This window comes from Rhinopithecus roxellana, chromosome 9 (genome assembly GCF_007565055.1).
Source record: "Rhinopithecus roxellana isolate Shanxi Qingling chromosome 9, ASM756505v1, whole genome shotgun sequence".
NCBI lineage: Eukaryota > Metazoa > Chordata > Mammalia > Primates > Cercopithecidae > Rhinopithecus > Rhinopithecus roxellana.
In genome coordinates this window covers 11,532,673-11,558,210 of record NC_044557.1, presented here as the reverse complement: position 1 = coordinate 11,558,210, position 25,538 = coordinate 11,532,673, and the positions used below count along the sequence as shown (strand labels likewise).

Here is a 25,538-nt window from a genome sequence, read left to right as displayed (position 1 = left end):
TTGAAAACATTTACAGTTACACTTACAGCTTTTCGATTATTCAAAATTGAAGCATTTATGTACATAATTACCAAAAAAAGTGGGGCTATGGATGGAAGATACATTGGTGGGTGTATGTAGATATTACTTGCGTCTGTCAAATGCTAGCTGCCACAAAATACAACCGAAATAATCTATTGATAAAACTGAGTTTGCCTTGACAGAATCTTAATAGCATGTGAGGAAAGGGGGCTAGCAAGCATAGGGTATTTATGTGATTTGAGGGGACTGACTTAAGGAGGGCCCTTGAATGTGAGGGCATGATTAGAGTTGGGCAAGTTCACAACATAACAATTTAGGAGAAAGACACACAGCAAAGCCAAGGTTTCAAAGTGAGTCTCAAAGAGTAAACAATCACTTGACATGAATGAGTGTCCTGAGAAGGGATATTTATTCTGAGAGTACATTGAGTAGTTCTAGTTTTATCTGGTTCGGGTAAATGGATTGTTAGGAAGTTCTTGGAACAGATAATGAAGATATTTTCCATTTTTTATCCTGGGCAAGAATTTCCTGGAATAGTAAATTCATGCTAATGGAGCCAATCCCGTAGTAGAGGGTTGTCCATGCAGACATTGACCCGTGGCCGAGGCAAGAAGCCAGCTGCGTGGGTGTGGATGTTTTTGTCCTTGGGTCTTTGATGAGACACAGAACTTGAGCATTCTCTCTCATATTTTTGAGATTCAAGTATACTAGTCTCAGGGATTAATATTTACAAAGATTTCTGATGGTTAAAAGTTTGACCCTTGAAGAGCATTATTAAAGTGTGTCTTAATACATTTTGTGTTGCTATAAAGGAATACTGGAGGCTGGAAAATTTATAAAGACAAGAGGTTATTTGGCTCATGGCTCTCCAGACTGTACATGGAGCCCCGTGCCAGCATCCACTCTGGTGAGGGTCTTAGGAAGCTCCCCTTCATGGGGAAAGTTGAAGGGGGCCTGGACTGTGCAGAGGTCACATGGCGACAGAGGAAGCAGGGCAGAGTGAGGTGCCCAGCTCTCCTTAACAACCAGCTCTCTCAGTGAATGGAATGATAACTCACTCCCTCCCCACCCCCATAGGGGCATTAATCTATTCATGGGCAATTCATCTTCATGACCCAAACACCTCCCACTAGGCCCCACCTCCAACACTGGGGATTACATTTCCACATGAGGTTTCGAGAGTCAAATATCCAAACCAGAGCAGCACGACATATCCCCCAAAGTGCCCATAAATCTAACCCTGGATTTCATTGAAAACTGAACAAGGCCATCAGTTACAGAAGGCAGATGACTACATTTATATATGAGAATATACATCTAAGTGGAAAACTCTACTAAAACTGCAGCTGTTTCTGAAGAGCAGGGAACTTCACATTCTATTTATGTTTTAAATATTCAGTAGCTGGTAAAGTTCAGGACAAACTGTCTTTTTATTTGTCGGGGGCCAATTCAAAACTGTCAAGCGTACACAAAGCAGCTAATGACAGAACAAAATATTTATATTGCTTTGCTCTAAAAACAATAAAAACATGAGCAATTTGCATTGTTCTTATTTTTGGCTATTTATTATAACCCATATTAAGATTTTTCAATCCCAATTCATCAAATACATTATTAGGATGTCACACTTTTTATGATACGCTTTTACAAGAAAAACACATCATAAAGTGTGGTGTAAATGTGAAAATGATGCTTCTTTGAACAACTTTTCCTGAAATGGGCCCTGGCATATATCTTAACTGTTTCTTGCTGAATGACTGTTCACAGAGGCCAGTAAGGTGCTGGCCAGCACAGCAAGTATGGCTAAATGCAGTCATGGTGGCCTGCAGTAGGGACAGGAACTTGCCTCTGGGTCAGAGTTGAGTTGAATTCTGACCCTGGTACTTATCTCTGGGCACCAAACAATGATTAGAGTTTACTCTCTCTAACCCTTGGTTGTCTCTTAGTGTAATGCTGATCATAAGAATTCTGTTGCAGTGTGGCCATGAAGCTTACAAGAGGGAATTCAGAGATGTACTCATTACCGTAGTGTTAAGATTGAGGAATATTGGAACATGTCTGGATGCTGGCATGCATCTCAATCTTACCTCATTCTTATTTTCTGTCCTCCAGATGAAACTACATCTGACAGGTGATGAGACAGATCCTGTTGGTTAGAGCATCTACACGGTCGAGAGGTCTACACGGGGCTCACTTATTTCTAAATGTGCAAGTCAGTGAGTCCTGCTATTGTCCTCATTAGAGAAGGACTATCCACAATAGAATTATTTTTGTAAAAATAGTGACAAGGGACTTGCCTTGCTTTAATCAAACACATCTGAGGTGGAATCCTGGCTGCATTGTTGCCTAGTTTTATGGTCTTGAGCAAGTTACTAACTTTGCTAAACACTAGTTTCCTCATCAGTTTAATTGTGTATGGTGATATTTGCTTGATACATTTTGTGAGATGAAGTATACAAAACATCATTGATTGTGTCTGACAGCGTGGATAGTTATTAGCCAATTAAATCTGCTTGCTTTATAATTATCTGCTGAATAATGAGAGGAAATAGCAGGGCACTTTTCCCAGACCACAATAAAATGAATGTGATGTGTGAAAAGAGATGTAGAAAACATTAGTTTTTACAAATATTAATAAAATACTTATGTACCATAACAAGTTAATTTTTGAAACTTTTTCTAATGGGGCAAATCAAAAAATTATTCACCCCCTTCTTTTTATTCGGGTCCTTGGTTCCAGCAGAAAGGTTTTAGTCTTATGTCTGAAGGCCCCAGGACTTTTCATGGGATAGTAATGATAGTCTCTATACACTGGCCTGAAAATGATCGCAGCAACACTCCTTACCAGTTTTTATTTGTACCATACCCCACATACACAGCACTGAACACAATTTTCTTGCCCTGATGTATGAAATGTTAATGGTCTGAATTGCTGGAACAAATGATCTGCAGTGAAAATCTGATCTTGTCATTCTCTGATTTTAAATTTTTCTTTCACATGCTGACGTCTGTGGAAGTTACAACTCTTTAGCGTGCCAGTCTACAATATGACCTCCTCCTCTTCCCACTCACCTGGGCTTTGGCCTCTCATCTTCTCACTTCTCACCAATTTTTCAATGCTTTAAATATGTGAAGCTGCTGCCTTGATGATGGCCATACTTTTGCCAATGCTGTTGTCACTGCCTGCGGCACCTGTTCTCAAACTTGCCCTGCTGAATCAGAAGCAGTATTCTTTCTGGAAATCCAGGTTTGTTAGGTAACCCTCACATGGTTTCCACAGGAGCCTGTGTGTACCCAAACCAAAATACCCATCACTTATTTCATTGTCTCCCATGAGGCTGAACTCCCACGGGAGTAAGGAAGTGGGCCCGGCATAAACGTGTTCCAAGTAAACATCTTTTTGATGAATGGATGACTCTTAGTCACCATTTCCAGTAAGACTGGTGCTCTTCTTATGACTCGTTGTTGACAGAGTTGTAGACACTACTCGTTGGTATAAAATCCTAATCAGAGGCCAGGCATGGTGGCTCATGCCTATAATCCCAGCACTTTGAGAGGCTGAGGCGGGTGGATCACCTGAGGTCTGGAGTTCAAGACCAGCCTGACCAAGGTGGTGAAATCCCGTCTCTACTAAATACAAAAAATTAGCTGGGCATGATGGTGCACGCCTGTACTCCCAGCTACTTCGGAGCCTGAGGCAGGAGATTTGCTTGAACCTGGGAGGTGGAGATTGCAACGAGCCGAGATTGTGCCATTGCACTCTAGCCTGGGCAACAAGAGTGAGACTCTATCTCAGAAAAAAAAAAAAAAGTCCCAATCAGGACAAGATGCACATGCTTGGCTAAGGATAACCTAAGAGCCTGACTGAGCAGATTTGCGTTTTGTGATCCATTTTATGTGCGTCTTCAACATGTGAGTGTGGTGACTAAATGAAAGCTATACTGTGCATTAATGGTTATGTTTTGGCTCCTGGTAAATGAAGGTCTCCCAAGTACAACTCTGACTTTCCTCTTTGGACCCAGACTTCCCTTCAGTCAATTTGGCTTCATTACATGTGTTAAATAGATTTTTTTTTTTTTAAACCAGATCAAATGTAGGTGGAAACTTGTTCCAGAGATGTATGAATCTGGGCAGAAACTGAAAAATTAAATTAGGATGACTATTTGACATTAGATAGAAAGAACACATAAGCAGAAGAGGTGCTATCAAGAATTTATTATCATTTTTCTTTAATTCAAGTTTCTTTAATTTTAGCTTATATGAATCTAGAGATATACTCCGTATCCAAAGTAATTTTGGAATCAGGAGGGTGGGCCCTGTATCTTGCCACCTATTAGATTTGAGTGAATTTGCTGCTACTCCTAGCAAAGGTCTTCCTTATGTCAAAGCATTCCCTCTTCTGGAGGTGAATGCCACATCAAAGGCAGTGACAGCTTGTCAACTGGCCAAAAGTCCTGTCCACTTTAAGGCAAGCAGGCCAGCTGTCAGAACAGAAATGTCTCCGAATGACTGGCAGGCTCAAGTGCACTCTGGGGACCTCACCAGGGCTCGTTCTGGACAGCGGATTCCATGGGAAGGGGATACTAGTCTCTAGATAACAGCCTGAGAAAGATCACATCAAAACTCGTTATCAGTTTTTATTTCCTACCATACACCAAATGTACAGCACTGAACACAATTTTGTTGCTTTGATGTAAGAAATATTAAGTGTTTGGAGAAACAGTATACAAACAAACGACCTCAAATAAAAAAATGCATACATCATTGCCTTTTTGTTGTTTACAAAGACCAATTTACAGTATTGATCATTAACATAGTTGAAAAGAAAACAAATTCAGTGCACATTACAAAACACCTCAAGTACAAAGTAGGCAAATAAATACAAACATACTTCACAAAACATCCTGCTCAAACTATGCCAACACAAATAAATTAACCTGAAGTCATAGTAAATCATAGTAATAAATATGTAGGTTGGTAAGAGATTTCTTTTAAATTAAATAAAATATATAACAAACTTGTTAAAATATTTAGCAAATTAAACGTTTGTCTTTGTAATAAGTGAACTCATTTGTATGCATCCATGAAGTACTGTATAGCAAAATGTTTGTGAGTACATAACTGTAATAGAAAATTTTGTTTGGTATCCCATTTATAATAGATAGCACACATAGTAGCTCATTTTTTAAATTGATTTTTAAATAAACACCGTTTCTACCTAAAACAGACAGTTCATCTTCACTAAACTAAGATTCAAGAGTTCAAATGAACTCCAAACCAAACATAAGCCTCACTTAATGCATAACAATGACCACAATTTCATGGGAGTGGAATTATTATTGAGTATTGTTTTTCATTTGTGCAGGTAACAGTAATAACAGTGGAATATATCAAGCCTGTGAATGCCATCACGTTCCATCTAAATATCCATGAGGTTAATAAAAAATAAACACTTTTGTTTATAGCACAGAAAATTAAGCCCACACTAAGTTCGTGTGTACATTTACACAGAGGCACGTCTGCACATGAAATGTGTGTGCACACCAAAAAGGCAGTTTAGCTGGTTGTCTATACCTTTTCCTTAAAAAAAATAAATATAAAAAAACTTTTGAAAACAATGCTTAACTTCTTTACAATCCCTGAAATAGACATTGCCTTTACTATAGCAACTATGAAACTCTGACCCATTCAGAAATTCAAGATTGTGGGCTCAATTCAAAGTGTGGATGAGTGTGTGTGTGTGTGTGTCTGTGTGTGAGTATGCCTGTGTGTGTGAGTGTGTGTGTATATTTTGTAGTACTTGAAGGTCTATGGCAAGATTTCTGTCAAATTGAATGTTGTCTTGTTTCCTATGGAGGGTGAGACCCAAGTTGCCAGTGTTTGAAGTAATCACTCAGATTGGAGTAACATTTCTTCATGTGTTACTATATTTTCCATTCCTTTCCAGTCAACCCAGTAAGATAAATGCTATTTCAGGGGCTATGGTATCTACAAAATTTTTCATTTGGATGTGTTTGTATTTGCTAAGTACAAATCTACACCAATATTGTCACTTGTATATTGTATCAACATATGGCAGGAAAGCCTGGCTGGTCACACCAAGTCTTATTTTTCATCTTGGGAAACGAGTTGCCAACGATCTGATATGACTTGAAAAACAAACAGATAAATCTGCATCACTAAAAAAGCTTATGTTTCTTTAAAACATTTCAAATAAATAATTCATATTAACGAAAACCGTCCAGCCAAGTCGAATACTTTGCTGATTGCTATATTTAATTATTGCTAACAAATTCTGAGCAGGCTGTTTTCCAGCATCCTGTGCTTTTGTGAGTGCGGATTCCCCACTAGTGGGCGCCATTTGTCTTCTTATTCCTTGTGTGCAGCTCACCTTACCACAAACTCATTTATAAATACAAAAACCAGTGAAAGGTGGGGGAAGAAGTGTGCAATAAAAATCAAACTCAACTATAGTGCAGTCCTTAGACAAGGATTTCCTTCACCCTTTCCTGTTTCCTCATTAAAACCCAGCAAGAAAGATGACTTAAGAATAGCATTTCTATTTAAATCCTATTGGAAAATAAATTAATAACACACTTGTAAAAATATGGCAGACTTCAAAACGCAGTTAAAAGATAAAAAAACTCTTCAATTAGTAATAAATAAATTATAAAAATGTCACATTTATTTTACATATACTTTACAAAAAAAGAGTACAATGAAGAAATAAAAGAAAATCATATGAAAATAAATAAGATCTAATAATTGACTGCATTGCTTTTAATCCAAGAAGTCTATCATAGTTTTTCTTTCCTTTTTATATCAGCTGGGGAAAATAAAATTAGTGCAATGTTGCAATTGTAAATGCAGTACGGCAACCTCCATGCCTTAGCAGTACACGAACCACTAACAGATCCATCTGGAGTTTGCTGCTGTTGGTAATTTCTGTTGCCCAGCAGTGCTGTGATCCTACACATGGATACCCTTCACTGCCTGTTTGATACTTTCCAGTAGAGCTTTGCATTCCGGGGAATAGTCCCGTTCCAGATTGCTGTACATGTCTGTGAGTGTATTTACATATGCTTCAAAATTCTGCTCACTGATAGGTCCCTAAATGGAGACAAAACACATTGACCCAATCACAGTGGTTCAGGCTGAGGGAAAAGAAGGACCCAGTGACATCGAAGACCTGTGATCCGGGAGTCGGGAGGGAAGGCAAGGGTGCATATGGCTGCCGGAGTTGCAGGAGATGGAGAGAGATGGAGTGTGTGCGGGATTCATCTGTTCACTCTTAATTCGGGAGACAAATGTGACTGATTTGTACAGTATTTGGGGTTGATATGGAGCACATAAAGTATATGTCTGGCTGTGGACTCGGACTCCACAAAACTTTTCTACTTCTCTTGGGAGGCAGTCTCAGCCTTGACTGTACATGCCTTACACATCAGAGACTCCTGTTTGTGGAAGGTGAATAATTGTGAGGCTGGGAAGGGTTGCTTGTACTAAATGGTGACTTTAACAGCACTGGGCAGAAACTTAAGGAATTTAAATTTGAGCAAGTTACTCAGTAACAGTTGTGATGGAAAATTTTCCTCCTCCATCCTCAGACCCTTTGAACCTGTTTCTCTCCTGTGGCATCATTGTAATACACTTTTTACATTTCTCAGTCTTTGCAGGCAGAATATCAATTTCACAAAGTTTAAATTTATTCATCCCCTATTCTTTTTTTTTTTTTTTTTTTTTTTTTTTTTTTTTTTTTTTTTTTGAGACAGAGTCTTGCACTGTAGCCCAGACTGGAGTGCAGTGGTGTGATCTCAGCTCACTGCAATCTCCGCCTCCCAGGTTCAAGCGATTCTCCTGCCTCAGCCTCCCAAGTAGCTGGGATTACAGGCGTGCACCACCACACCTGGTTAAATTTTGTATTTTTAGTAGAGATGAGATTTCACCATGTTGGCCAGGCTGGTCTCAAACACTTGACCTCAGGTGATCCACCCGCCTCGGCCTCCCAAAGTGCTGAGATTACAGGCGTGAGCCACTGTACTTGGCCTCCCTGTTCTTTTTGTATGTTTTGGTCTCTCCTTTACCCAGTGTGATGCTTTAAGGAGAGCACAGGCTAGATATGTGTAAATTTCACACAAATGTGAAACGGAATGAATGTCACAAGGGGCATGTTACTCAGTCATTTCTGTTGCCACCATTTTCCCTCCTTTTTAAAAACACATGGCGTGAGACTTACTTTGCAAGGTGCTTGGAAGAAAGGACATTTAAATGTCAAAGTATAGTGCTATTGTTGCTATTTAAGGAAATAAGCTTTCTAAATTTGAAGCTGTTTGGTTGTGCTCTGCTCAGCAAAGCGCTGATCTAAATTATTAGTATTGTCCAATCGTGATTCTCTGTCCCCGCCTCTTTCCTGCCTTTGCTGTGCCTTGTGTTTCTTGGAGAGTCAGGGAATGGGATGGGGACCCAGGAAGCACAGTGGATAAAGGCCACTCTGCAGGGCCCGGCCCACTTACCTTGTGTTAGCTTTGGAAACTTGATCAAATTAAGTAAACTCTCTGAGCCCTGATTTCCTCAGCTATGGAATGGGAATACTAATGCTCGCTCTTTGGTGCTTTTGTAACATTTTGTGTGATCAGCCCTAAAAATCACCACTGGAGTGCTCTGTGTGGTGAGTACACAAGGCACAAGTTAACTTGTGTAGTACCTATTTTTTATGGCAGTGGTGAAGAAGAAAATACTAAGGAATGCATGTTCAAAGTATGATTTATGCTATGTTAATAAATAACATTACAATGATTTTGAATAATTATCTTAATCCTTACCATAGTGGCATCATTTATTTTGCTTTGTGTTCATTATTACATTATTGATTTTTTGGCAGGTGAGAGTCAAGAAACATATTTGGAATTGTTTAAGATAAGAACTCCATGCTAAGAACTTGGGTAAAATTGAGGGGCTTAATGTTTCAACCAAAATCAATTATATTTCTTCATCACATTGATGCTTCCGTAAATAATTTCATATATAAAATTGGCATCTTTGGAAAAATTATTCTAAAAATTTAGGTTCTGAGGAAATTAAAAGCATTCAGCAATGTACTCTTTCCTCCAAATATTTGCCTGTATTTAAGAATATGTAAAAGAAGCTAATTTTCTATGAATTCCAAATACAGTCATGCAATGTATAACATCTCAGTCAATGATAGACTGAATATATGATGGTAGTCCCATAAGATAACAATAGCATATTTTTATGGTTTAGATATGTTTTTCCATGTTTAGATACACAAATACTAGTAATTGCCTAAAATGTTCAGTACACTAACATGCTGCTCCGGTGGGTAACCTCAGAGCAGTAGACTGTACCATATAGCCTGGGTGTGCAGTAAGTAAAGTAGGGTCTGTCATCTGGGTTTGCAGAAGTTCACTGTATGATGTTCACACAGTGCCAAAATTGCCTAAGGGACACATTTCTTAGAACGTGTGCCCATTATTAAGTGTTGGAGGACTATAGTTGCATACCTGAAAGACATGCTTCGATTTTGAAAACGAGGATTCCTTGCTCATTTTTTGTTGTTGTTTGTTTTTATTTTATATGAGGAGAACTGAAGTAGGTTCTTCATACTTCCATATGAAGAAAGCACCTAGTCCATTGGGAATTGAACATTTTTGATTACAGTTCTTGAGTTGGGTGGATAATGCAAATAGTGGTCTCAGATTTTATAAGATATGGAATCTTCTACTTGGAAATACATGTTCACTGAGGGAGTTTTGCCCATTCAACTTTCGCATGACGTTATGAACCGAGCTTTAAAAAAACCTTTGGTTTTAAATGACTTTGGCTTCTAAAAAATTCTTGGCCTTAATATAATTTAAATAAATGTATCTACCATGTTCCCAGAGAGGGAGATTACTCCAAGCCAGACTGTGATGAAGTGTGGTCACTCTGCGACTGCTCACAGGTCTCCTCAAAGCTCAGTCGTGGCAACCCTGTCGGTAAATGCATGATGACACTGCAAATGCTTGTAATGGAACAGCAAAGTTCTGGCCTTGAACTTACCATCTGTGGAAGCTGGATGTCAGCAAGGCTTGAAATGAGAGCTTGGCTCAGACCCGCCAGCTCTTTTAGCAGACTTTCATTGTTCTGTTCTATGAGTTTGTTCTCCTCCTCTATCGTCTTTAAGTTGCTCTCCATGGACGTGATCTACAACAGAAATAACTTAGGAATGTGAGTAGTGGAGTTTGGAAGGAGCACAAAAGGTTTCTCCCTGAAAGAAAACGCACCAAGTGAATCTGAACACTAAGAGATGCATGCATGCAACTTCTCAGCGTGAAGCTGCAGCCCCATTGGATTGTTTGAAGTGCTGGAATCAAATCCCCAAATTTTCATTTTTAGCCCAGACTTCCTCAGGAATTGTGAAACTTCTCCATGTGGCTATATGATGGATATCTCAAACTCAACATGCTTAAAGTAAACTTTGCTATTTTCCCCAAACCTGCTCCATCCGCTGTCTCCCTTTTCCAGCCAGCAGCAACTCAACTTAAGTACAGATCCCCCATGACTCTTTCTTTCATACCTCTCCTCCACTGGCGCCTCCTTCAAAATATCCAGGATGGGACCACTGTCCCCTCTACACTGCTGCCCCCTGGGCCCAGTCACCAGTGTGACTATGCTGCCTTCTCGTGCGTGGCCCTGTGTCTGCCATTACCCCATCTAATCTCTTCTCAGCCTTTCCTCAACACAGCCACCAAGATGAGCCTCTTAAAATGCAAGTCAGCATGTCAATCAGAGAGGATGATGTTACTCGCTGGGTCAAAACTGTGCTACAGTTCTGCATACATTCAGAATAAAAACCAAGGTCTTTAAAATGGCCTAAGATGCCCCATGTGAGCTGCCCTGTTGCATCTGAGACTGTTCTCCTGTGACCTGCCCCACCCAGCTCACTCACCTGCGACCACATTTCTCTTTGCTGTTTCTCAAATCCCCAGACCTTCTCATGATGAGCGCTTTTGCGCTTGCGGGGTTTCTTCTGTCTGAAACACTCTTTCTCCATACCTGTTTGGCCAACTCCCTCACTCCTCAAATCTTTGCGGATGCCTTTCTTCTCCTTGGCAGCTGGTGGTCCTATTAACTATTGAAATACAGCCACTCACCCAGCCCCCTGCCATTCTAGCATACAACATAATTGATCATTTATGACTTTTTTGTTTATTGTCGCTTCCTCCTTCTAGACGATAAGTCTCAGGAGGGCAGAGGCCTTTGTGCTCTTTGCTAATGGTTTTCTAGAGGAATTCCCATGATTTCTAGACAAAAGTATCAATCTGTGGACCAGATGGCCATTAATTGATGATGGCAACAATGGTCACTCTGGGTAAGGAAACCAAAATTTCAGATGGATTAAAACCCTTTGTCTTAAGCTGTTGTGTGAGGACTTCCAAGAGATCCGGTAATCACGGTGGTATAAAAATCCCCTGCAGGGAAAGGGAGAAAGATACTCAGTCCTATTCTCTGTCTCATTCTTTTGCTGCTAACTTGTTGCAAGAGAGTTATGATTCGTGTTTTAAAAATCTTGGACTGAACTGTTAATTTCCAGGGGATGAGGCAGACATCACAAAGAAGAATGCAGAATTGAGAAATTACTTGGGCTTTTAGGTAAAGAATTTGCTCAAGAAAATGTTCAGTAAGATCTGTTTCTAATAAATACTTACACATTCAGAGGTGTTCCAAAAACATTAAATGAAAAAGTTGCTATATTTTACTTGAATTTTGAATGAAACCAAGGATTCTTACCTTTTCATCACATTTTTTTTTCTAATGCACTATGTGCTCCACCAGACTGTTTGATTATAGGATAATCTGCCTTGTTTGCTTATGAAACCTTTGATGCCACCAGGGCAAAAACAGGAGACAGCTTGCCCACAGCTACTGAATAAATGGTAACCTGGGGTGATCCAGCTATTCAGAATTTTACAATAATTATGGAGTCTAGAAACACTCAGCATATTGACTCTAAGATATATTTTCACACAAGCTTTAAAAAGTTCAATGTTTTGTTTCCACCAAAGATTAAGGATCATGAATTACTTTTATTTTTTTACCTGGGTCTGAAGTTTCATCATATCTGCTTCAATTTTAAGGTTGGATTCATTCAGTTCCTTTATTTCTTCATCCAAATGCCTAATTTCTTCATCACTCTCTATTCCTGTAAAGAGTAAGACTACCTTAGTTCAAACTGAAAACTGTTAACAATTGAGTCATATGTTTAATATGTGATTTGCTACTTGAAAATGAGACTTCCATTTGAAGTGTTTTTACCAAAACAATGCATATCCAGGATTCTGAAAAAGTGGATAAGAGAAATTGCACATTTAATTTCTCGGTAAGAAAGAAAAGAGAGAGTAGAAAAGTGCCACCGCTGCATGTAGCTCAGTTATGTCCCAGGGGTGCTACCAGGCGTGTTTGTATATGTGTCTTCAATTACATCTCACCACACCCTACAGCGAGACTCACTCCATTATATCCTCCTCACATATAAAGACACCAAGCCAAGAGAGGTTAATTAAGTGAGGCCTCAGGAATCACTGACAGAAGTTAAATAACCTGCCCAAGTTCAAATTAAGAGGCAGAGCTGGGATTAAACCTCAAAGCCCTTGCATTCCCTTATTCAAAATGCTGCAAGGACAGTTTTATGACGAGTAATTAAATATCTGTTTAGTTGAGTTAGACCTTAGGAACCATGACTGGAGGCAGAGCTCCGGGGCTGCTGGCAGGTGAATTAGAGTCCAGAGACACATTGGCAGAGTCTTCCACATGGACATGGATGAGGAAAATGTAATTTAGGGGGAAGGACATCAGCTTGGGAGTTTGAATCCTGTTCTTGAACATGGGCAACTTACTTATCTTCTTTGTGCTTCAGTTTCTTCTTCTGTAAAATAGGCATGATATCTACACTGTGAGAATGAATGCAATAAAATGTAGAGCGCTAAACATGCCACAGGCTCTCAATGAATGGTGGTTATTTCCCATGATTACTTTGTAGAAGGAGTATGACTACATTTGACAGGTTTCAAGGACCCAGGGAAGGTAGTTAATATTAAGGATGCGAGAGCAGGATTGGAGGTAATTTTATCTCCTAGAAGAATGAGTCTGAACCAGAGTGACAATGAAGAGGGACATGTGAACTTCCACAGTGAGACTTCATAGGAGCAATTTCATGAGAGCAGGATAAAGGGTACTTGGCCTGACAATTGGTTTGAAAGAGATCTGGGCTCTTATACTTTGCTAGGGTGACTACTTTGGGAAATAATCCATTACCTCCTGAAGGTGGATGCTCACATTCTCTATGATCCTCCAATTTCTTCCTTAGGTACACACCCAAAACAAATGGTTGTATACAGGAAGCATGCATAAGGTGTACGCAGCAGTATTGCTCGCCAAAAGCAAAACTTGAAAGGAAGGCACATGCCCACCAAAAACAACATGGGTGACTCTTAGTAATTTAGTGGGAAGAGAAAAAAAGTAAGCCGAAAGTTACATCACATACAGCATGATAAAACAGATGGCTATTCTGTGGGTACTTACTCTTTATTAAAAGTAACTACTTGATAAAGTGAGCCATGCATGGACCAATGAAGAGAGTGTATCATAAGATTGATATAACTCTGGGCTCTAAGATTTAATGAAAAAAGGAAAACAAACCAACATATAAGACTTAGGTATCTTAGTAGCTAGACCGGTCTGAATATGAGTCAACAGTATGACATGGCTACTAAGAAAACAACCAACAGTTACCCAGGACCATACTCATGGAACTATAGTATCTGGGACTCAGGATTCATTCTGCACTGTCCGGCTGTGTCTGGAGAATTGCACTGCATCTTGGAGCACCGTATTTTACCGGTTGGTGCACTGGTACAGGAATCTCCTTTCAGACAATTGACGGGTAAGAACTGGGGAATAAAGGACTGAAATATCTGGATCCTCAATGAAACAGGTATTTGGAGTGCTATCAGCACTTGAAATTTTTCTGATTTGAGCAATTGAAAACTTCTATTGCTATAAATTTCTTTGACATATTGTTTTTCTTTTCTGTCTTTTTACGGTAAAATTCCACCTCAAAGAATGCTATTTTCTTACATAATATCTGGTGAGGCAGACAAAAACCAAGGAGATGCTTGTAAAACATGAAGTGCTCTGAAGGAAGCACAGAGGGTGCTGGGGAGCCCTTCACTGGAGAAGATGCACTCCTTTCAAGACTTTCAAGATCAGAAGGAGGCAGTCCTGTGAAAAACCAGCCAGGAGTTGAGCATCCAAGAGGAGGGAGGAAGTCCAGAGCCCAAACTGGGAAGGGAGTGGGTGCCCCATGGACAGCAAGACAGTGAATGGTGGGAGCAGGCCATGGGGACATCCTGGGAGCTTAGGTTTATTCCAAGTGCAACAGGAGCCAGGGAAGAGTTTTAGTAGGGGATCTGGGATGATCGAGTTGACTTTTCACAAACGTAATTTGGAGTTTTGAGTAGAGGATAGATTGGAGAAGAGACAGAGCAGAAGCCTGAAGACCCATGGGGAGATGATTGCTGGAGTCCTGGCTGGGTATAGGGAAGTGAGGCCAAGAGCATGAGACAGACTCAAGACCTAATCTATAGGCAGAATTTTCAGGACTTGTGAGGGCTGGAGGTAGGGGGCGAGAGAAGAGAGGAATCGACCCCGACTGCTTGTTTCTGCCAGAGCAGGTGGGCAACTGTAGAGCTGTCTCTATGATAAGGCAGACTGGGGGGATGAAACTTGCAGTAGGATAAATAAAAGTTCAATTTTGGCTAAGTTATGAGTGCTTGTGAGAAGACTGTTTTAAGTGACAGCCTGGATTCTTGGTTCTGGGATTACGTTACGATTATGTTTCCCTGAGGGCCAATGTTCCTGAAGACACCCCAGACTCCTAATCAAGATGGGGCCATTTGGAAGATGTCTGGAGCTTGTGAGGGAAGATCATAAGATGAGATCTCAAAAAAGAAACAGTGTCATGGGATCTAATATGTAACAGGCTCCCCATACATGCTCATAGAATTAATCAATGAAGGAATTAATGTTTTTATTATAATTTCTGGGATCTGGAGAGCTATTTTAGCCACAGGATAAATGCAACCAATTTCTTTGTAATATTTCCTGTTAACATATCACTTTCTCTGTTTCCACTGAGTCACTTATCTGTCAAACTTCTCTCCATGCACACAGTCTTTAAAAACCTTTGGATTTCACTCTGCACTTCTGAATATTAATTCATATGATCCTCATTTAAAAACCATGAGATAGAAACATTTATTACCTCAAAGTGTGGATGGGAAACCAAGGTACAAAGTAAGTGGTACAGCGGGGATTCAAACATAAGCTCTCCGGTTCCAAAATATGTTCTTTTAACCATGAAAATGCTATCTTTATTCATAGATGTTTCATCTGTTTTGGAAGTATCAGTAAAATGTGTGCCCTGATGTTTACAGACATACTTCTAGTAGGGTGTTGGACTAGCTAGGTATGGCTGATGATCAAGGAAACCATATAAACTATCCACTAAATTATTATTATTATTATTATTATTATTATTATTATTATTATTTTTGAGACAGAGTCTCACGCTGTCACCAGGCTGGAGTGCAGTAGCATGATCTTGGCTCACTGCAACCTCTGTCTCCCAGGTTCAAGCAATTCTCCTGCCTCAGCCTACTGAGTAGCTGGAACTACAGGCGTGCGCCACCATGCCCAGCTAATATTTTTATTTTTAGTAAAGACAGAGTTTCACCATGTTGGCCAGGATGGTCTCCATCTCTTGACCTTGTGATTCACCCACCTTGCCTCCCAAAGTGCTGGGATTACAGGCGTAAGCCACTGCACCTAGCCTCCGCTAAATATTTTGCTTAACTCTTCAGCGACTTTGATTCTTTATATAATTCATCTATGTAAAAGCAAGAGATTATGCTTTCTTTTATTTAGTAATTCTAATGTTTAGTTGGTACTAATCTGTGCCTAATTTGCATATTTGGGGATTATGTCATGTATTATATTTTCTTTATATTCTGTATAGTTATGCAAGTTATGTATATACCTGTATAGAGCAGGTATTCTCAACTTATAAGAGGCTTTAAGTCCTATAGTTATGTTTTTTTCATATTATACAAATGAAGCGATTCTATCATATTTCAAACAAATTCTATCATATTTCTTGAGTGAACTTTTATTTATTTATTATTATTTTTTGAGATGGAGTCTCACTCTGTTGCCCAAGCTGGAATGCAGTGGTTCGATCTCGGCTCACTGCAACCTCTGCCCTCTGAGTTCAAGCTATTCTCCCACCTCATCCTCCTGAGTACCTGGGATTACAGGCACCTGCCACAGCACCCGACTAATGGTTTTTTGTTTGTTTGTTTTCTTTTCTTTTTCTTTTTCTTTTTTTTTTTTTTTTTTTTTTTGTATTTTTAGTAGAGACGGGGTTTTACCATGTTGTCCAGTCTGGTCTTGAACTCCTGACCTCGTGATCCACCCTCCTCGGCCTCCCAAAGTTCTGGGATTACAGGTGTGAGCCACTGTGCCCAGCTGAACTTTTATTTTTAAATTGGGTTTACACAACAAAATTGTTAGGGGAAAATGAATTAATGTAAATTAGGCTATTTAGTTACTAAAAGAGTGAGGAGAGTTAACATCCAGAAAGAAACGATATATAACAATGTTTAGGACACACTATTTTGTAACATGAGAAGAGCTAGAAGGAGCTCCTAAATGCAAGACCATATACATAGACCAATTATCATAACTTCTGCTTGTTTCTACAAAGCACAGAAGGACTGGCATTCTCTCTTATACAGACGGCCTAATTTTATTATCAAGGACTAGTAAAGGTCTTTAAAAATTAACATGGCAATTTAATTACGGCAAGGATGGAGAACTAAGGATCAATTATTCTAAAATTAATGTACACATTTTTTGACATAGACTCTCCATGTTTAAACTGACTTGTGCATAATATTCCCCTAAAATATTATCTAATTCAACTAATTGCATGAATGATTTGTACCTAGTTTAAATTAATATAGTATGCTAAAGTTAAAGCCATATGCACTTTATATTCCATTGCAATTTGATTTGATATTTTTAATGTCTGAAGGTGTGTTCATTTACATCTACTTTGAAGATCATCCAGAGAACAGTCATTGCGGCCTCACTTTAAGGTAAGGGATCATGAGGCACAGCATTGTTAGAGAAGGCCCCCAAATCACTTTAGGTCCTTCTCGACCTTCAACGAACCACGGACCTGAATTCAGGTGGACTTTTTCTCATGCAAAGTCATGGTAAGTTCTTAAGCTTTACAGAGCATCAGCCTCTACTTTCTTGGATTGTAAAACGTGTACTTTTCCAGTTAGTTACCTGTCCACATAGAATGACTGCACCCTGACACTTGTCAATGGGTTCAATCCAGCTCGCTGCTGCTCTATATTTTTTGAAAGCTCAGTTGAAGATGCTAGAGTATAGGGACCCTTTGAAGTGTATGTGCTCAGCCCTGCTGCTCCTGGGTCTCTGTGCAAGTCTGTTGTGGGTTCCGACAGACCACCTGCTGCTGGCCCCCTGCAAAGCTCCATCACAATTTGATGTAATGACGCCAGAGGACTGTTTTGTTTTTATCTTTGTTAGGAGTGGCCTTGTAATTTATATTCTGTTTAGAGTATGGATGGTATTGGTGTTCTCCTAATGAGAACTCATAGGAAATATTTTCTTCATGCACTGGGTTCCAGAAGGAGTTTTGCTCTGAATTTACTTACTACCACATGATCCACATGGCGATTATAGCTTTCTTCTGTTGTTGACTTCTAAAAGGCAAGGTCAAATTTGCGATCCTTATTTACCCAGCAAGAAACGACTCTTCACACACGTCTTAGTGTCCTCAGGCTTGCTCCGTCTTGCATTCTTATCTTCAACTTTCCTTTGTCTCATTTTTGAATTAATTTTTTTTTGTTTTGTTTTGAGACAGAGTCTCACTCTGTTGCCCAGGCTGGAGTGCAGTGGTGCTTTCTTGGCTCACTGCAACCTCTGCCTCCAGGGTTCAAGCAATTTCCTGCCTCAGCCTCCCGAGTAGCTGTGACTACAGGTGCATGCCGCCACACCCGGATAATTTTTTTGTATTTTTAGTAGAGATAGGGTTTCCCCATGTTGGCTAGTACGGTCTTGATCTCCTAACTTTGTGATCTGCCCATCTCGGCCTCCCAAAGTGCTGGGATTATAGGCGTGAGCCACTGCACCTGGCCTAATTAAATTTTTAACCAGCATTTAAAAAAAAGTTCATGTAGCTTTGCAGTCCTTATCCTTTAAATACTATTTGAAATGGGACGATAAACAAATACACATTAAATTGTCCCAATTTCACTGCATATGTACTTAGAGGTATTTAGGGAATGGGGAGTATTTCCAAGGAGGAGTCAGAACATCTAGGGAAAAGCTCTTTTACTGAGCATGTGAATGTTGGAAAGACGGGAGGAGGCAGGCCTGTCCCTGGCAGCCGGGGCTTTATTCCTCCTCTGCGTGTACACTCCCCTCCTTCGGCGCTTAGTGGTGAGGACCCATGGAGGGAGAGCACCCCCGCCAAGGACCGCTTTAAATAAAGCAGATGAAGCCCTCGGAGGGAAACAGTAGGAAGCTCGAGTGCTTTCCCTCCCTTAGATACCGCATATCTTCTTTTTAAAAATCACACACACAAGTTAAAAAGATTGAGCATTGCTTTCAGGGAAAGTAACAACAGTGAAAGTCCCCAGCTCAATTCTAGTCATGTGCCAAAGATGCCATCAAATGAAGTCTCCAGAGCAAAATAATTGCTCTGCCATTGTTTCTCAAATGCTTTGGAATGATCTTTGATGGAAAACAACACAGGCCCCAGATAATGCTGATTAGAAATCTCAAGAAATGCATTCAAGAATCAAAGGAAAATTGGAGGATACAAACAGAGAACTCAGGAGCTGTATCTCTGAACTTGGAAAGCGGATTGACACTGAGGAAATATCTAGGGAAATGTAGACTTAGGTAAAGATCTGGATGCTAAATCCAAACCTTCCAGAATCTCTATAAAAATATCATGTTGAGCACAGAAGAACACAATTGAAGGATTCAAATACAGATGCCAGAAATTGCTTCCTGAATTTTTATAGCGGATTTATACCAGAAAAATGTGCACATACACACACACACGTACACACCAACACACACGAGAGAGAGAACATACACGTGAGAGAGACTGAAGGACACAGCTTCCACTAGTGTATCTTTGTTGCTGTTATTTTGTTTAGAGATAGGTTCTCTTGCTGTTGCCCAGGCTGGAGTACAGTGGCACTATCATATCTTACTACATCGGCCTCGATCCTGGGCTCCTGGGCTCTACAATCCTCACATCTCAGCTTCCAGAGTAACTGTGACTACAGGTGTGCAGCACCACACTGGGCTATTTTTTTTTTTTTTTTTTTTTTTTTTTTTTTAAGAGATGCGGTCTGGCTGTGTTGCCCAGGCTGGTCACAAACTCCTGACCTCAAGCGATCCTCTATACTTGGTCTCCCAAAGTGCTGGGATTATGGGCATGAACCGGCATGCCCTGCCAACCACCAGTGTATCTTAATCCATCATACCCCACAGCCTGACTTTCTCTGTTGGAGATCACTCCTTATTTAAAAATAAGGAAGACACCAAAAAATTGTTTTTTAAACAAGGTTATAATTTTAGTTCAAATCTGAGGAAACCTTTCTTCTTATACATTAAAATTACGCTTCCCATCTAGTGAATACTTTGACACACGAAACCCTTTAGGGAGCCAGGGTCTACACCCTGGAGGAGGTGGTGACAGCCAGCCCTGTGATCTTACCCCCAGTTGCTTTGAGCTTGATGGTCATGAGTTCTTCAGAAACCTTGCCCTTTTTGATAGCTTGTGCATTGAGAGGACATCCAGACAAGCTGTGAAAATAGAAATTGTACTAATGTATGAGATGTATATTATTTCTTATAAGCATTAAGATGTTTTATTCACAACCTACTATTTCTGTTTTTGCTGCCAATTAATTACATTATAACCCATAGTCTTTTTGTAGAGAGTAATGAATACACACCCATTAAAGCAAAGGCAAAGTGCCCTCAAATAATGTAAAATGTTTTTCTTTCTTTCCTTAAATCAAGGTACAAATAGTTACTGCTGACACACAATTATTATTTAATTTATTTTGTTAAATTGCTATTCATCTGCATTTAAGTAAGTTCTTTTGTTTAGTAGTGGTTACTTTATTTTCTGTAAATGTGAAATTGTACATGCATATTATGAATAAGAATTGTTTCCAATTAGTCAAAATTCCATGAGTAATAAAGCAGAATCTAGTTCTTCCTGCCTTTATGTAAAGTGTTCCTTGATCTTTATAGAATTACTCAAATTAATCCAAGCCAAAATAAAGTCCTATCCCACGCCCCCATGGCAAATTCAGTTTGGTTATGGGAAAGCTTTTAATTTTTTTCTTTAACTTTTACAACATTTTTCATTAAAAAAAAAAAAATCTCTACCCTGGAAGGAGAATAAGAGGAGCCGCCACAAGTGTATTCAGAGGCAATCACTGCAGAGGCAGTCTATTACACTGCAGTGGTGTTTCCAACCCTTTCCATTTAGCAGTGGCACTCTTCAGCAGGGTTTCTTTCCCTTAATGTCATCTGTTTTATTTAAATTGCACCAGCATGATAAATGACAACATTGAAGAAAACTTGTTTTTCATCATTTATGATCAGATAATTTTGTTGTTCTATCCAGCCATTAATTCTTTTGCAATCTTGCTGTGTTTTCGTAGAAACAATTTTTAGATCAAAATAGTGATGCTCATAATCAGTCATTTAAAGTCTTTTTTTCTGCAGAAAGTTAGTTACAACTCATCTATAAAGCAATCATTTCACCCTGAAGCTTGGGACATTTGGCAGAGTGAAAGAAAATATTTCTGAAGCAAAGCCCTTAAAAAATGTGTGCTTAATTACTGTATTTTTTCAAGAATACTAATTATTCTACACTGAGTCTATGAAATATGAAAAATAATAGACATGTGCTATTACATATATAGAAAAGGGTATGCAGTTTGCCTAATTTGATAAGCTATACATCTTTCTACACAGAAAAAGAAAATAATGAAAAGCACAAACTCAACTTGGAAACTGTGTCTTCTATTTTCAGAAGCTTCTCACTGTCAATTGTGGCCTATAAAAGTTTCATTATCTGTTTTACGGGGAGTTTGCACGTCTGTCTTGTTTTATGTCACATATTGTATTCTGAGAAAATAATCATGAATATTTATTTGGCAAACTGGATATTCAAAGGTGACCTTTAGTAAGTCCATTTGTAACATAATGGATATTAATATCGCATTAGAACTTCTCTGATCCTCACCCTTAAAGGATTTACTCTGTTCAGACAACATGCCGGAAAACTTTCAGGGTGACACAGTGTTGTGGAAAAGTTAATGAAGCGTCCATCAATAATTACATGACTTAGAAGCAAAGAATATAGTTATGAAAGAGAGGCTTTGCTTCCAAAATGCCACTTGATTTTGTATCTTCCAATGCAGAGTTTTCATATCTTCCAGAATGTAAAATGAATCTTAAATTAAAAAAAAAATGGGCAGGAAAAGCATTTTAGAAGTTCTTTTTCCTTTTGAAGGCAGATGTTAAGAGGCTGAGGTATTTGGCTCCACATTGGAACGGCAGAAAAAAAATGTGCCTTCTATGGTTTTGACCAAAATTACCATTCTATTATGACATAGTGAGGGATTTTTTTTTTTTTTTTTTTTTTTTTTTTTTTTTTTTTTTTTTTTTTTGAGGTAGAGTCTCACTAAGTCACCCACGCTGAAGTGCACTGGTACAATTTGGCTCACTGCAACCTCCACCTCCTGGGCTCAAGCAATTTTCCTGCCTCAGCCTCCTGAGTAGCTGGGATCATAGGTGCGCACCACCACACCTGGCTAATTTTTGTATTTTTAGTAGAGACAGGGTCTCACCATATTGGCCAGGCTGGACTCGAACTCCTGACGGCAAGTGATCTGCCCGCCTTGGCCTCCCAAAGTGCTGGGATTACAGGCGTGAGCCACGGTGCCCAGCTGCAATTTTAAATTATATCTTCCTCTGCCTTCTTAAAGCAAAATAGCAGGTGATACAATGTATGTCGTGAACATAATTGCTTACAATATATTAATAAGCTTCAATAAAATCACAAAGATATGGCATAGCACTAAATGAGTTCTATCAATCACAGGACTTCTGATTTTAAAGCTACAAATATCCATAATTGTGTGTGTGTGTGTGTGTGTGTGTGTGTTTTAACATATCAGTTATCTTCTCAGATTGCTATTTTTTTCAAAGGAAATATTTTGTCATATAGAGATTTAAAGCAAGGTTTGAAAGTAGTTATTACATAAATATAATATGGATATAGTGTGTGGGTCAAATTGTTCTTAACCATCCTACAAAGTGTGTTTTGTAATTATTCCCATTTTGGTTGAGAAAATGTCTATGCACTGGTGCCTGTGACACCTCAGCTTGGTGCCTAGCCCATGGTGAGGACCCATCATTAAACCTTAGGGGAAGCAGGATGACACTGGCTCTAGCATGCCAACCTGTATTCAAAGCAATTCCATAACTTTCCTATGCTTGTTTCATCTTCTGTCAACTGAGGATAATTATAATACCTGTAGTTCACAGGGTTTTGTAAAGGTTTAAAGGAATAAACCATGCAAGCCACTTATAACAGTGCTGTCTATGGGTGAGAACCCCAAATACATGTCAGCTATTTTTAGGTAGCAAGTGATGGGAAAGAATACGAACAACCTCAGAGATTTCAGAACCAAATTTGTAACATATAAAAGCCAGTTGTGAGTTATATTCCAAGTCATATAAGTCATCCTGCATATATACACATAGGCTTAATATTATCTTCACAAACAGGAAAGGCAATCATCTGTGTTGAACCCCTACTGTGTGCCAGGCATAAGCCAGGTGTTTTGCGATATTGTTCCATTAAATTCTATACATAGGCCTGGCACAGTGGCTCGTGCCTGTAATCCCAGCACTTTGGGAGGCCGAAGTGGGCGGATCATTTGAGTTCAGGAGTTTGAGACCAGCCTGACCAACATGGTGAAACTCCGCCTCTACTAAAAATACAAAAAATTAAGTGAGTATGGTGGTCCCAGCTACGTGGGAGGCTGAGACAGGAGAATTGCTTGAACCTGGGAGGCGGAAGTTGCAGTGAGCTGAGATAGCACCACTGCACTCCAGCCTGGGTGAGAGTGTGACTCCATCTCAAAAAAAAAATTATATGCACAGAAAAGAGAGAGTTTTCCACCTTAAAGAGAATACCCCACATTAAATACAGTCTCTTAAATATTTGAAATCACAAGAGAAATTCAATTCCATTAAATTCTACACATAGAAAAGAAAGAGCATTCCACCTTAAAGAGAATACCCCAAATTAAATCCAATTTCTTAAATATTTTAAATTGCAAGAGAGCTTTTGAGTCAAGAATGCTGAAATCTGAATTACCTTTGTCTACATTCTTCACTGCTTTCCATCTCCTAGAAAATAAAACTTTGGAGGCTGAGTGCGGTGGCTCATGCCTGTAATCCCAACACTTTGGGAGGCCAAGGTGGGCAGATCACCTGAGGTCAGGAGTTTGAGACCAGCCTGGTCAACATGGCAAAACCCCGCCTCTACTAAAAATAAAAAAATTAGCCTGGTGTGGTGGCGTGCCCCTGTAGTCCCAGCCGCTCAGAAGGCTGAGGCAGAAGAATCATTGAACTGGGGAGGCAGAGGTTGCAGTGAGCCGAGACTGAGCCACTGCACTCCAGCATGGGTGACAGAGTGAGATTCTGTTTCAAAAAAAAAAAAAAAAAAGAAAATGAAAAAAGAAAGAAAGAAAGAAAATAGTACCTTGGCATTAATATTGCAGCCTATGTTTTTGAAATCAGAATTTTCTTTCTCTCATTACGAAATACATAATATGTAAACAGCTACCTACGATGTGTATTTGCAGTTTAAAGGATATTCTTTTTTTAGAGATGGGGTCTTGTTCTATCACCAGGCTTGAGTGCAGGGGAGCAATCATAGCTCACTGCAGCCTCAAACTCCCAGGCTCAAGCAATCGTCCTGCCTCAGCCTCCTGAGTAGCTGGGACCACAAGCATGTACCACCACCAATAAGCACTACTTATTTCCCCACTCCACTGTTAGTGGGCACCAAGGCTGTTTCCAGCATGGATTTAGTAGAGCAGCACTGCTCAGATGTGGTCAGACAGACCTCCGGGTTCTCATACACAGAGATCCTCTGGGCATCAGTCTGGCTGTGTGCTGGGGCAAGTGCATAGTTCAGTTTTCAACTTGACTCTTTAAAGACAATTTGCTTCTTAAAGTGGCACTACCAGTTGCTCTGCCACCTACAGAGTATGGGAGTATCTGTTGCTCCACATCCTCACCAAGCGTTGGCATCATCATTTAAAACTTCTTCACTATTTTTAAAGATAACTTCATTATTGCTAACTGAGGGATGCGCTCACCACAGTACAGTATTAATATTTCATTATCAGGATCAATATGGATATTACTGAGGTCATCACAAGGAAGTCAAGCTACTGTACAGTAAATGTGCCATTAGGCACACTTGATTTGTGAGTGAAGTTCCTGAATATGAAATAATAATTCAAACTCAGAATAAAATAATGTGTGCTATTGTGGACATAGGTCTACATTTGAAAACCATCAAAAAATAAACCACTTGAAAAAGTCAAGTTTTCTCCATAAACAGGTTTTACTGAATATTTAAATACCTTCAAACAAGCAATTCCTGGAAGGCTTTATTTTCTGATATCATCCATATATATCTTTAGAACTGAGCAAAATCTCAAAAAGCCCCAATTTTGCTCAATGTTTACACTGCTCATATACAAAACATCAATGGTTTCCTAAAGCTTCATTGGATTTTAAAGCAGCATCATGTACAGTGGCCCAAAAGATGAGACAGGACCCCACTGATGGCAGAAATATGTAGGGAAGCTTCTAATCTTTTCCTTTAGGTGGAATGTGAACCAAAAAGCTGGACAAAGATCACTATTGCCCAACAAAGGGCTTGGTTGAATGCGTGACACTCGGTGGTAAAGGAATTCAGTCACTGGGAACTATAAAAGGGTTTCCAGATCTCCTGTATCCTGCTGCTCACTTTGCAGTCACTGTGTCATTTTCTTTCTAGCTGCTGCAGATGAGTCACACCCTCCCAGTAGCAAAGTAACTACAATTTTGGCCCCAAATTGAGCCAGTCCATAAGACAGAGGGAATTCTATAAATATGTAAAATGAAAGTTTGCAATTATATAACATAATAGAAGAGATATCACCACTTGGAACTGAAGTAAACCATTTAATGACTGAACCGTTAAGAAATAGCAGCCTAAGCAATATTTTAGAATACAAATAAAACCAACTCTACATTTT

At 39.4% G+C, this 25,538-nt stretch overlaps 1 protein-coding gene across 46 annotated transcripts in view; it reads right to left on the bottom strand.

Annotated features, from left to right (window-relative positions):
* Window positions 1-4,639: 4,639 nt before the first annotated feature.
* ST18 (ST18 C2H2C-type zinc finger transcription factor) overlaps window positions 4,640-25,538 on the bottom strand; it is a 308,472-nt gene continuing 287,573 nt past the window's right edge. For 45 of the 46 annotated variants that reach the window (XM_030938053.1, XM_030938064.1, XM_030938067.1 and 42 more), the window contains 4 exons: window positions 19,907-19,995; window positions 12,120-12,223; window positions 10,081-10,224; window positions 4,640-7,131 (listed from right to left, as the gene is read on the bottom strand). In XM_030938053.1, the coding sequence (XP_030793913.1) occupies window positions 6,991-7,131; window positions 10,081-10,224; window positions 12,120-12,223; window positions 19,907-19,995 (478 nt within the window). In that variant the 3' untranslated portion in view covers window positions 4,640-6,990. The remainder of the gene's footprint in view (window positions 7,132-10,080; window positions 10,225-12,119; window positions 12,224-19,906; window positions 19,996-25,538) is intronic. The other variant, XM_010369142.2, reaches the window with a different exon arrangement.